The sequence below is a fragment of the Salmo salar genome, chromosome ssa29 (assembly GCF_905237065.1).
Source record: "Salmo salar chromosome ssa29, Ssal_v3.1, whole genome shotgun sequence".
In the NCBI taxonomy this organism is placed as follows: Eukaryota; Metazoa; Chordata; class Actinopteri; order Salmoniformes; family Salmonidae; genus Salmo; species Salmo salar.
Window position 1 is genome coordinate 30,408,323 of NC_059470.1, and position 11,659 is coordinate 30,419,981.

An 11,659-nucleotide genomic window follows, 5' to 3' on the forward strand; every position below is an offset into this window, starting at 1 on the left:
GACACACTCCAGCCACATGAGGTCTAGCATTGTCTTGCATTAGGAGGAACCCAGGGCCAACCACACCAGCATATGGTCTCACAAGGGGTCTGAGGATCTCATCTCGGTACCTAATGGCAGTCAGGCTACCTCTGGCGAGCACATGGAGGGCTGTGCAGCCCCCCAAAGAAATGCCACCCCACACCATGACTGACCCACCGCCAAACCGGTCATGCTGGAGGATGTTGCAGGCAGCAGAACGTTCTCCACGGCGTCTCCAGACTCTGTCACGTCTGTCACGTGCTCAGTGTGAACCTGCTTTCATCTGTGAAGAGCACAGGGTGCCAGTGGTGAATTTGCCAATCTTGGTGTTCTCTGGCAAATGCCAAACGTCCTGCACGGTGTTGGGCTGTAAGCACAACCCCCACCTGTGGACGTCGGGCCCTCATACTACCCTCATGGAGTCTGTTTCTGACCGTTTGAGCAGACACATGCACATTTGTGGCCTGCTGGAGGTCATTTTGCAGGGCTCTGGCAGTGCTCTGGCAGTGCTCCTCCTGCTCCTCCTTGCACAAAGGCGGAGGTAGCGGTCCTGCTGCTGGGTTGTTGCCCTCCTACGGCCTCCTCCACGTCTCCTGATGTACTGGCCTGTCTCCTGGTAGCGCCTCCATGCTCTGGACACTACGCTGACAGACACAGCAAACCTTGCCACAGCTCGCATTGATGTTCCATCCTGGATGAGCTACACTACCTGAGCCACTTATGTGGGTTGTCGACTCCGTCTCATGCTACCAGTAGAGTGAAAGCACCGCCAGCATTCAAAAGTGACCAAAACATCAGCCAGGAAGCATAGGAACTGAGAAGTGGTCTGTGGTCCCCACCTGCAGAACCACTCCTTTATTGGGGATGTCTTGCTAATTGCCTACAATTTCCACCTGTTGTCTATTCCATTTGCACAACAGCATGTGAAATGTATTGTCAATCAGTGTTGCTTCCTAAGTGGACAGTTTGATTTCACAGTAGTGTGATTGACTTGGAGTTACATTGTGTTGTTTAAGTGTTCCCTTTATTTTTTTGAGCAGTGTATATTTCATAATTCATATTTCAGTAATATTTAACTTCAAACAGTAATTTAAAGCAGAAATAACATCTACCAGTAGGGTGCAATTTGACATCTGAAGGATCTCGTCATTCATTTATCTCCTTGTCTCTCTCCTCCTCCTCTCTCCTTCTCTCTCTCCTACTCTCCCCTCTCTCTCCTACTCTCTCCTCCCTCTCCCTCCTACTATCTCCTCCTCTTTCCTCCTTCTCCTCCACTCTCTCCTACTTTCCTTCTCTCTCTCTTCCTCTCCTCCTCTCTTTCTCCTCTGTAAGGAGCTGACATGGAGGCAAGGGACTTTGGTCGTCAGCTGACCTCCAGAGAGTGGGCGTTTTTCACAGGACGCTACGACACCGCCTGGGCCATGACACGCCTCCAATCCAGACCCTGTCCTTATCAACTGTGTGACGCATACAGGTAGACTATACTTGATGAGTGATGATGATGATGAGGATGGTGGTGATGATGATGATGATAGTGATGATGATGAGGATGATGGTGATGATGATGGTGATGATGAGGATGGTGGTGATGATGATGGTGGGGATGAGGATGGTGGTGATGATGATGGTGATGATGATGAGGATGGTGGTTATGATGATGAGGATGATGGGGATGATGATGATGATGGTGGTGATGATGATGGTGATGATGATGATGGTGATGATGATGGTGGGGATGAGGATGGTGGTGATGATGATGGTGATGATGATGAGGATGGTGGTTATGATGATGAGGATGATGGGGATGATGATGATGATGGTGGTGATGATGATGGTGATGATGGTGATGATGATGGTGGTGATGGTGATGGTGATGATGATGAGGATGGTGGTTATGATGATGAGGATGATGGGGATGATGATGATGATGGTGGTGATGATGATGGTGATGATGATGGTGATGATGATGGTGGTGATGGTGATGATGATGAGGATGGTGGTTATGATGATGAGGATGATGGGGATGATGATGATGATGGTGGTGATGATGATGGTGATGATGATGATGGTGATGATGATGATGGTGGTGATGGTGATGGTGATGGTGATGATGATGGTGGTGATGGTGATGGTGATGAGGATGGTGATGATGCTGTTTCTGCTGATGATGGAGGTGGTGATTCTTATTATCATTATATGATGTCATCGGTATAATTTCATATTGCAATTCTTCCAATCGTATTATTTCCTAATCTGATATAATTCTTCCAGTCCAGAGTGGCCCCAGCTGGCGTCTCTAGTATCTAAGGCCCGGGAGCCTCGAGGCTGTATGCAGCGTATATCAGACGCCGTACGAAACGCTCTGACATTTGCCAACATCACAGAGCCTAACGACGAAGGAGTCTTAGATCACCTAGTCACCGTGACAACAGCACTGGGGAGCCCCTTCGTGGCGATGGCTTGTTCCACAGTGAGTTAGAAACTTCCGTTTCTTCGTTCCTCTCACTTCTACTGTATTTAACCTCTCTCTCGCTCTGTCTTCATGTTCTCATTGCTCACCCCCCCCCCTTCCTCTTATATATACCTGTTTGTACTTGCTCTTCAGGTGTGTCCGGCAAGCCCACCCTGCGTGGGTAAACGTCGCTACTCCGTCCCAGAGATCCTCCGACGCCAACGGGCCAAAGAACTGAAAACCCAGAACCCTGAGAGGCTCGACAACCACAGAAAACTCTCCCAGAACTCAAGGGTCACTCTGGTGCCCAAACCTCCAAAGGACCGGCGGACCACCCTGCTGCCGCCGAACAAAAACCCCACCACGACTAACCCTACCCTCGGTAAGGTGTCTGGGGCCTCTTCCTCCATGGCCCTGAGAAAGACTAGCCTGCTGCCTCTGGGTATGGTGAAGTGTAGCAGTGTGCGGCCAGGGATGTCCATTCCCAAGGTGAGAATCTCTAAGGCCCCAACGCCGACCTTTGAACCTGAGAGGGTCCACAGGAAGAGCAGTTTTAAAGACGGAGGGGGCGACTTCCTGCAGCTTCCCAAGTGGAGGTATAAAGAACTGAAGGAGGAAAGGAAGAGAGCGGAGGAGGCGGAGAGGAGGAGGGTGGAGGCGGCCACGAGGCGGCACCTGGGTTCCAGTAAGAGGAAATGACATCATAGGAGGAAGTGATGTCACTCCACCCTGTCCTCCACTGTTGCCTAGGTAGCAGTTCAGAGTTTTTTTTTTTGCTTTTTGAGGGAGTAAAAGTGACAGTGCTTTATTTTCTAATGCATTTGATTCACAAAATCAGCAGTATTTTTATAGTGTGATTTCTGTATTACCTGACACTTACCCAGGCTACAAACCCATATGATCTGACTGTGTACGGATCATGTTTCACTAATATATCTGACACATCACACGTTGAAACTTTATTGCCTAAAATGATGATACTATACGCTTCGGGAAGGGTTAGAATGGGACAAATATAAAGTGTTAAAATATTGCGTAGCCTATAAAACCATTGAGTAAGCCTACCAGCATGTCAAACTGACTTATCGGCAAAGATAAACATAAGATAAGCATTATTTGTAACCAATGGCATTTGACTGACTTTTTTAGGTAGGCACTGTGCTTTGATATGTTGAAATGGCATCTACTTTATATTGGCTTTTTGAAAGCTTTTCTAATTCTGCGAATGTATTATGCATATAGATTGTACCTCATCAGGTATTTTTTTATTATGAGTATACTATATATAAACTTTTTTACTTTCTACTAAAGTAGGCATATTTTGAGAATGTGAATGAAAAAAGAATATTACGTATCAAATGGGGGAAAACTGAAACTATATCCTGAAATGTTTACATGTTATGAATGAGATCAAAGTATTGCCTCACTGACCTCAGATCAGCATCTAGGAGCACCTTCATCATGGGCTCATTACAAACACACCTGTGTATTCTGATCAGACAGAAGCCATACTATTGGTTGAGAAGTTGAACAGAAAATAATGGATGAAAATAATAGCTGGGAGGTAGGATCACAAATGGCAACTGGAAAGTCTTGATATAATAAAGTATTATTATGGTAGGGATTGATATAGTATTATTATGGTAGGAATTGATATAATATTATTATGGTAGGGATTGAAGAGAAGACAATTTCACAGTGATAACCCCAAAGACAGGACTGGCTTTAAGTGCCATATTTTAGGTGTGTCTAATAGCCAATATGATACGTTGCTATGGAGTTACTAGGAAGCAGTGGTTGGCCCCAAAAATCATTTCTGTAAACAAATGGAGCAGGCTAGGCAGCAGGAGTGTAACACTAAAATGCTTTCCCAGACATATCACAAAGACTCCGGGTGAATTCTGTGTCTGCCCAAGTGTGCCCTGGTTCCCCTCATAGATTTAAAAGGAATGGACGAAAACTCTCTAAACTCTCTGCTTATACGAGTCCAATTTTTAAAAAAGTATTTAGTGAACACGTGTACACTTCTCTCAGGAAGCCACGCTATGGATTTACGAAACAGATTCACAAGGTTTTGTTTGTTTGAGTGGTAATGGAACTACAATGGGACCAGCAATATCTAATCCGTGTACTCTACAATGTTCTAGTTTATGGTGAATAAAAACACAACTGGAATGCAATGCGCTCTACTGTTTGTGTCTGTGAGGGTGAGTGACTTTCTAAAACATAAAAAAGGTGATGCATAAGTACCAGGTACATCATTTCCTGATAAGTACAGGTGCATCATTTCCTGATAAGTACCAGGTGCATCATTTCCTGATAAGTACCAGGTGCATCATTTCCTGATAAGTACCAGGTGCATCATTTCCTGATAAGTACCAGGTGCATCATTCCTTGATAAGTACCAGGCGCATCATTTCCTGATAAGTACCAGGTGCATCATTTCCTGATAAGTACCAGGTGCATAATTTCCTGATAAGTACCAGGTGCATAATTTCCTGATAAGTACCAGGTGCATCATTCCTTGATAAGTACCAGGTGCATCATTTCCTGATAAGTACCAGGTGCATCATTTCCTGATAAGTACCAGGTGCATCATTTCCTGATAAGTACCAGGTGCATCATTTCCTGATAAGTACCAGGTGCATCATTTCCTGATAAGTACCAGGTGCATCATTCCTTGATAAGTACCAGGCGCATCATTTCCTGATAAGTACCAGGTGCATCATTTCCAGATAAGTACCAGGTGCATAATTTCCTGATAAGTACCAGGTGCATCATTCCTTGATAAGTACCAGGCGCATCATTTCCTGATAAGTACCAGGTGCATCATTTCCTTATAAGTACCAGGTGCATCATTTCCTGATAAGTACCAGGTGCATCATTTCCTGATAAGTACCAGGTGCATCATTTCCTGATAAGTACCAGGCGCATCATTTCCTGATAAGTACCAGGCGCATCATTTCCTTATAAGTACCAGGCGCATCATTTCCTGATAAGTACCAGGTGCATCATTTCCTGATAAGTACCAGGCGCATCATTTCCTGATAAGTACCAGGCGCATCATTTCCTGATAAGTACCAGGTACATCAATTCCTTATAAGTACCAGGTGCATTATTTCCTGATAAGTACCAGGCACATCATTTCCTGATAAGTACCAGGTGCATCATTTCCTGATAAGTACCAGGTGCATCATTTCCTGATAAGTACCAGGTGCATCATTTCCTGATAAGTACCAGGTGCATCATTTCCTGATAAGTACCAGGTGCATAATTTCCTGATAAGTACCAGGTGCATCATTCCTTGATAAGTACCAGGCGCATCATTTCCTGATAAGTATCAGGTGCATCATTTCCTTATAAGTACCAGGTGCATAATTTCCTTATAAGTACCAGGTGCATCATTTCTTGATAAGTACCAGGTGCATCATTTCCTGATAAGTACCAGGCGCATCAATTCCTGATAAGTACCAGGTGCATCATTTCCTTATAAGTACCAGGCGCATCATTTCCTGATAAGTACCAGGCGCATCATTTCCTGATAAGTACCAGGCGCATCATTTCCTGATAAGTACCAGGCGCATCATTTCCTGATAAGTACCAGGCGCATCATTTCCTGATAAGTACCAGGCGCATCATTTCCTGATAAGTACCAGGTACATCATTTCCTTATAAGTACCAGGTGCATTATTTCCTGATAAGTACCAGGTGCATCATTTCTTGATAAGTACCAGGCGCATCATTTCCTGATAAGTACCAGGTGCATCATTTCCTGATAAGTACCAGGTGCATAATTTCCTGATAAGTACCAGGTGCATCATTTCCTGATAAGTACCAGGTGCATCATTTCCTGATAAGTACCAGGTGCATCATTTCCTTATAAGTACCAGGTGCATCGTTTCCTTATAAGTACCAGGTGCATCATTTCATGATAAGTACCAGGTGCATCATTTCCTTATAAGTACCAGCTGCATAGTTTCATTTCCATATTTTGTTCTGTTACAGCCTAAATTTAAAATGGATTAAAAAGAGATTTTGTGTCACTGGCCTACACACAATACTTCATAATGCCAAAGTGGAATTATGTTTTTAAACAAAAATGAGAAGCTGAAATGTCTTGAGTCAATAAGTATTCAACCCGTTTGTTATGGCAAGCCAAAATAAGAATTTGTTTAATAAGTCACATAATAAGCGTGGACTCACTCTGTGTGCAAAAATAGTGTTAAAGATGATTTTTAAATGACTACCTCATCTCTGTACCGCACACATACAATTATATACTGCTCCAAAAAATAAAGGGAACACTTAAACAACACAATGTAACTCCAAGTCAATCACACTTCTGTGAAATCAAACTGTCCACTTAGGAAGCAACACTGATTGACAATACATTTCACATGCTGTTGTGCAAATGGAATAGACAACAGGTGGAAATTATAGGCAATAAGCAAGACACCCCCAATAAAGGAGTGGTTCTGCAGGTGGGGACCACAGACCACTTCTCAGTTCCTATGCTTCCTGGCTGATGTTTTGGTCACTTTTGAATGATGGCGGTGCTTTCACTCTAGTGGTAGCATGAGACGGAGTCTACAACCCACACAAGTGGCTCAGGTAGTGCAGCTCATCCAGGATGGCACATCAATGCGAGCTGTGGCAAGAAGGTTTGCTGTGTCTGTCAGCGTAGTGTTCAGAGCATGGAGGCGCTACCAGGAGACAGGCCAGTACATCAGGAGACATGGAGGAGGCCGTAGGAGGGCAACAACCCAGCAGCAGGACCGCTACCTCCGACTTTGTGCAAGGAGGAGCACTGCCAGAGCCCTGCAAAATGACCTCCAGCAGGCCACAAATGTGCATGTGTCTGCTCAAACGGTCAGAAACAGACTCCATGAGGGTGGTATGAGGGCCCGACGTCCACAGGTGGGGGTTGTGCTTACAGCCCAACACCGTGCAGGACATTTGGCATTTGCCAGAGAACACCAAGATTGACAAATTCGCCACTGGCGCCCTGTGCTCTTCACAGATGAAAGCAGGTTCACACTGAGCACGTGACAGACGTGACAGAGTCTGGAGACGCCGTGGAGAACGTTCTGCTGCCTGCAACATCCTCCAGCATGACCGGTTTGGCGGTGGGTCAGTCATGGTGTGGGGTGGCATTTCTTTCGGGGGCCGCACAGCCCTCCATGTGCTCGCCAGAGGTAGCCTGACTGCCATTAGGTACCGAGATGAGATCCTCAGACCCCTTGTGAGATCATATGCTGGTGCGGTTGGCCCTGGGTTCCTCCTAATGCAAGACAATGCTAGACCTCATGTGGCTGGAGTGTGACAGCAGTTCCTGCAAGAGGAAGGCATTGATGCTATGGACTGGCCCGCCCGTTCCCCAGACCTGAATCCAATTGAGCACATCTGGGACATCATGTCTCGCTCCATCCACCAACGCCACGTTGCACCACAGACTGTCCAGGAGTTGGCGGATGCTTTAGTCCAGGTCTGGGAGGAGATCCCTCAGGAGACCATCCGCCACCTCATCAGGAGCATGCCCAGGCATTGTAGGGAGGTCATACAGGCACGTGGAGGCCACACACACTACTGAGCCTCATTTTGACTTGTTTTAAGGACATTACATCAAAGTTGGATCAGCCTGTAGTGTGGTTTTCCACTTGAATTTTGAGTGGGACTCCAAATCCAGACCTCCATGGGTTGATAAATTGGATTTCCATTGATTATTTTTGTGTGATTTTGTTGTCAGCACATTCAACTATGTCAAGAAAAAAGTATTTAATAAGATTATTTCTTTCATTCAGATCTAGGATGTGTTGTTTAAGTGTTCCCTTTATTTTTTGAGCAGTGTATGTAAGGTCCCTCAGTCAAGGAAAGAATTTCAAACACAGATTTAACCACAAAGACTAGAGGTTTTCCAATGCCTCCCTAAGAAGGGCACCTATTGGTAGAAGACAGACATTGAATATCCTTTGAGCATGGTGCAAGTTATTAATTAGGCTTTGGATGATGTATCAATACACCCAGTCACTACAAAGATACAGGCGTCCTTCCTAACTCAGTTGCTGGAGAGTGAGGAAACCGCTCAGGGATTTCACTATGCCGCTAGCGGTGACTTTACAACAGTTACAGAGTTTAACGGCTGTGATAGGAGAAAACTGAGGATGGATCAACAACATTGTAGTTACTCCACAATACTAACCTAAATGACAGAGTGAAAAGAAAGAAGCCTGTACAGAATACAAATATTCCCAAAACATGCATCCTGTTTGCAATAAGGCACTAAAGTAATACGGTAAAAAATGTGGCAAAGAAATTAACTTAATGTCCTGGATACAAAGCGTTAGGTTTGCTGTAACTCCAACACAACACACCACACCACTGAGTACCACTCTTCATATGTTCAAACTTGGTGGTGGCTGCATCATGTTATGGGTACGCTTGTCATCTGAGTTTTTTTTAATAAAAATTAACAGAATAGAGCTAAGCACAGGAAAAATCCTAGAGGTATAGTGTCCTTTCCAACAGAATCTGAGAGAGAAATTCACCTTTCAGCAGGACAATAACCTAAAACACAAGTCCAAATCTACACTGGAGATGCTTACCAAGACGACAGTGAATGTTCCTGAATCTGCTTGAAAATCTATGGTAAGACTTGATAATCGTAATGATCAACAACTAACTTGACAGCGCTTGAAGAATTTTAAAAAGAATAATGTGAAAATATTGTACAATCAAGGTGTGCAAATCTCTTTGAGACTTCCCAGAAAGACTCACAGCTGTAATCACTCTTGGAGACTTACCCAGAAAGACTCACAGGTGTAATCGCTGCCATAGGTGATTCTAACATGTATTGACTTAGATATTTCTGTATTTTTCTCACTTTGTCATTATAGGGTTTTACGTGTAAATGTGTGAGAAACATGTTTTTAAATTCATTTTGAATTCAGGCTGTAACATTCTTTCTATTTTTTATAACTCAAGGGGTATGAATACTTTCTGAAAGGCACTGGAAGTAGCTGTAAAAGCCATCATTATGAAGGGAGAGGGATAGGCTGTAGACAGAGAGCCATAAGATAATATTAAAATCACTGTTATGAACAGAAGCAGTCTGAGATAGTCACCTGAGATTATAAACCCTGAGACGTGGTCATCAATTCTGTCAGACTGGCATCTCTCCATCTGCAAATCCACCTCCTAACCACAGATCTAGGATCAGAGTCATCAAAACCCAATCTTTTACCATATCCAAACGTATAACAGGGCTGGGAAACTCAGACTGGCGCACTCTGCTGGGAGACAGGGGTACTGCATACCAGGCTCAATTCACTGTCACTATGAAAATTAAAACATATGATCACTGATTTAGAAAATGGCCATGATAAGGCTTTATAAATAAGCATGACTACTATTTCATCCAGTCTTTAGTCCTTCAGTATCAGAGGTCTGTATCAGTGGGACATAGTATCAGTATCAGAGTAGAGGTCTGTGTCAGTGGGACATAGTATCAGTATCAGAGTAGAGGTCTGTGTCAGTGGGACATAGTATCAGAGTAGAGGTCTGTATCAGTAGGACATAGTATCAGTATCAGAGTAGAGGTCTGTATCAGTGGGACATAGTATCAGAGTAGAGGTCTGTGTCAGTAGGACATAGTATCAGTATCAGAGTAGAGGTCTGTGTCAGTGGGACATAGTATCAGAGTAGAGGTCTGTGTCAGTGGGACATAGTATCAGTATCAGAGTAGAGGTCTGTGTCAGTGGGACATAGTATCAGAGTAGAGGTCTGTGTCAGTGGGACATAGTATCAGTATCAGAGTTGAGGTCTGTGTCAGTGGGACATAGTATCAGAGTAGAGGTCTGTGTCAGTGGGACATAGTATCAGTATCAGAGTAGAGGTCTGTGTCAGTGGGACATAGTATCAGAGTAGAGGTCTGTGTCAGTGGGACATAGTATCAGAGTAGAGGTCTGTGTCAGCAGGACATAGTATCAGTATTAGAGTAGAGGTCTGTGTCAGTGGGACATAGTATCAGAGTAGAGGTCTGTATCAGTAGGACATAGTATCAGTATCAGAGTAGAGGTCTGTGTCAGTGGGACATAGTATCAGAGTAGAGGTCTGTGTCAGTAGGACATAGTATCAGTATCAGAGTAGAGGTCTGTGTCAGTGGGACATAGTATCAGAGTAGAGGTCTGTATCAGTAGGACATAGTATCAGTATCAGAGTAGAGGTCTGTGTCAGTGGGACATAGTATCAGAGTAGAGGTCTGTGTCAGTAGGACATAGTATCAGTATCAGAGTAGAGGTCTGTGTCAGTGGGACATAGTATCAGAGTAGAGGTCTGTGTCAGTAGGACATAGTATCAGTATCAGAGTAGAGGTCTGTGTCAGTGGGACATAGTATCAGAGTAGAGGTCTGTGTCAGTGGGACATAGTATCAGTATCAGAGTAGAGGTCTGTATCAGTAGGACATAGTATCAGTATCAGAGTAGAGGTCTGTGTCAGTGGGACATAGTATCAGAGTAGAGGTCTGTGTCAGTGGGACATAGTATCAGTATCAGAGTAGAGGTCTGTGTCAGTGGGACATAGTATCAGAGTAGAGGTCTGTGTCAGTAGGACATAGTATCAGTATCAGAGTAGAGGTCTGTGTCAGTGGGACAAAGTATCAGTATCAGAGTAGAGGTCTGTGTCAGTGGGACATAGTATCAGAGTAGAGGTCTGTGTCAGTGGGACATAGTATCAGTATCAGAGTAGAGGTCTGTGTCAGTGGGACATAGTATCAGAGTAGAGGTCTGTGTCAGTAGGACATAGTATCAGTATCAGAGTAGAGGTCTGTGTCAGTGAGACATAGTATCAGAGTAGAGCTGTGTCAGTGGGACATAGTATCAGAGTAGAGGTGTGTCAGTGGGACATAGTATCAGTATCAGAGTAGAGGTCTGTGTCAGTGGGACATAGTATCAGTATCAGAGTAGAGGTGTGTCAGTGGGACATAGTATCAGTATCAGAGTAGAGGTGTGTCAGTGGGACATAGTATCAGTATCAGAGTAGAGGTCTGTGTCAGTGGGACATAGTATCAGTATCAGAGTAGAGGTGTGTCAGTGGGACATAGTATCAGTATCAGAGTAGAGGTCTGTGTCAGTGGGACATAGTATCAGAGTAGAGGTCTGTGTCAGTGGGACATAGTATCAGAGTAGAGG

The 11,659-nt window shown here is 44.4% G+C and overlaps 1 protein-coding gene across 1 annotated transcript in view; it reads left to right on the top strand.

Annotated features, from left to right (window-relative positions):
- The window catches only part of LOC106590575 (ankyrin repeat domain-containing protein 33B), a 29,972-nt gene extending 25,505 nt beyond the window's left edge, over positions 1-4,467 (top strand). The window contains exons 4-6 of the mRNA XM_014181690.2: positions 1,354-1,495; positions 2,293-2,491; positions 2,627-4,467. Of these exons, the coding sequence (XP_014037165.1) occupies positions 1,354-1,495; positions 2,293-2,491; positions 2,627-3,172 (887 nt within the window). The 3' untranslated portion in view covers positions 3,173-4,467. The remainder of the gene's footprint in view (positions 1-1,353; positions 1,496-2,292; positions 2,492-2,626) is intronic.
- The last annotated feature ends 7,192 nt before the right edge of the window (positions 4,468-11,659 follow it).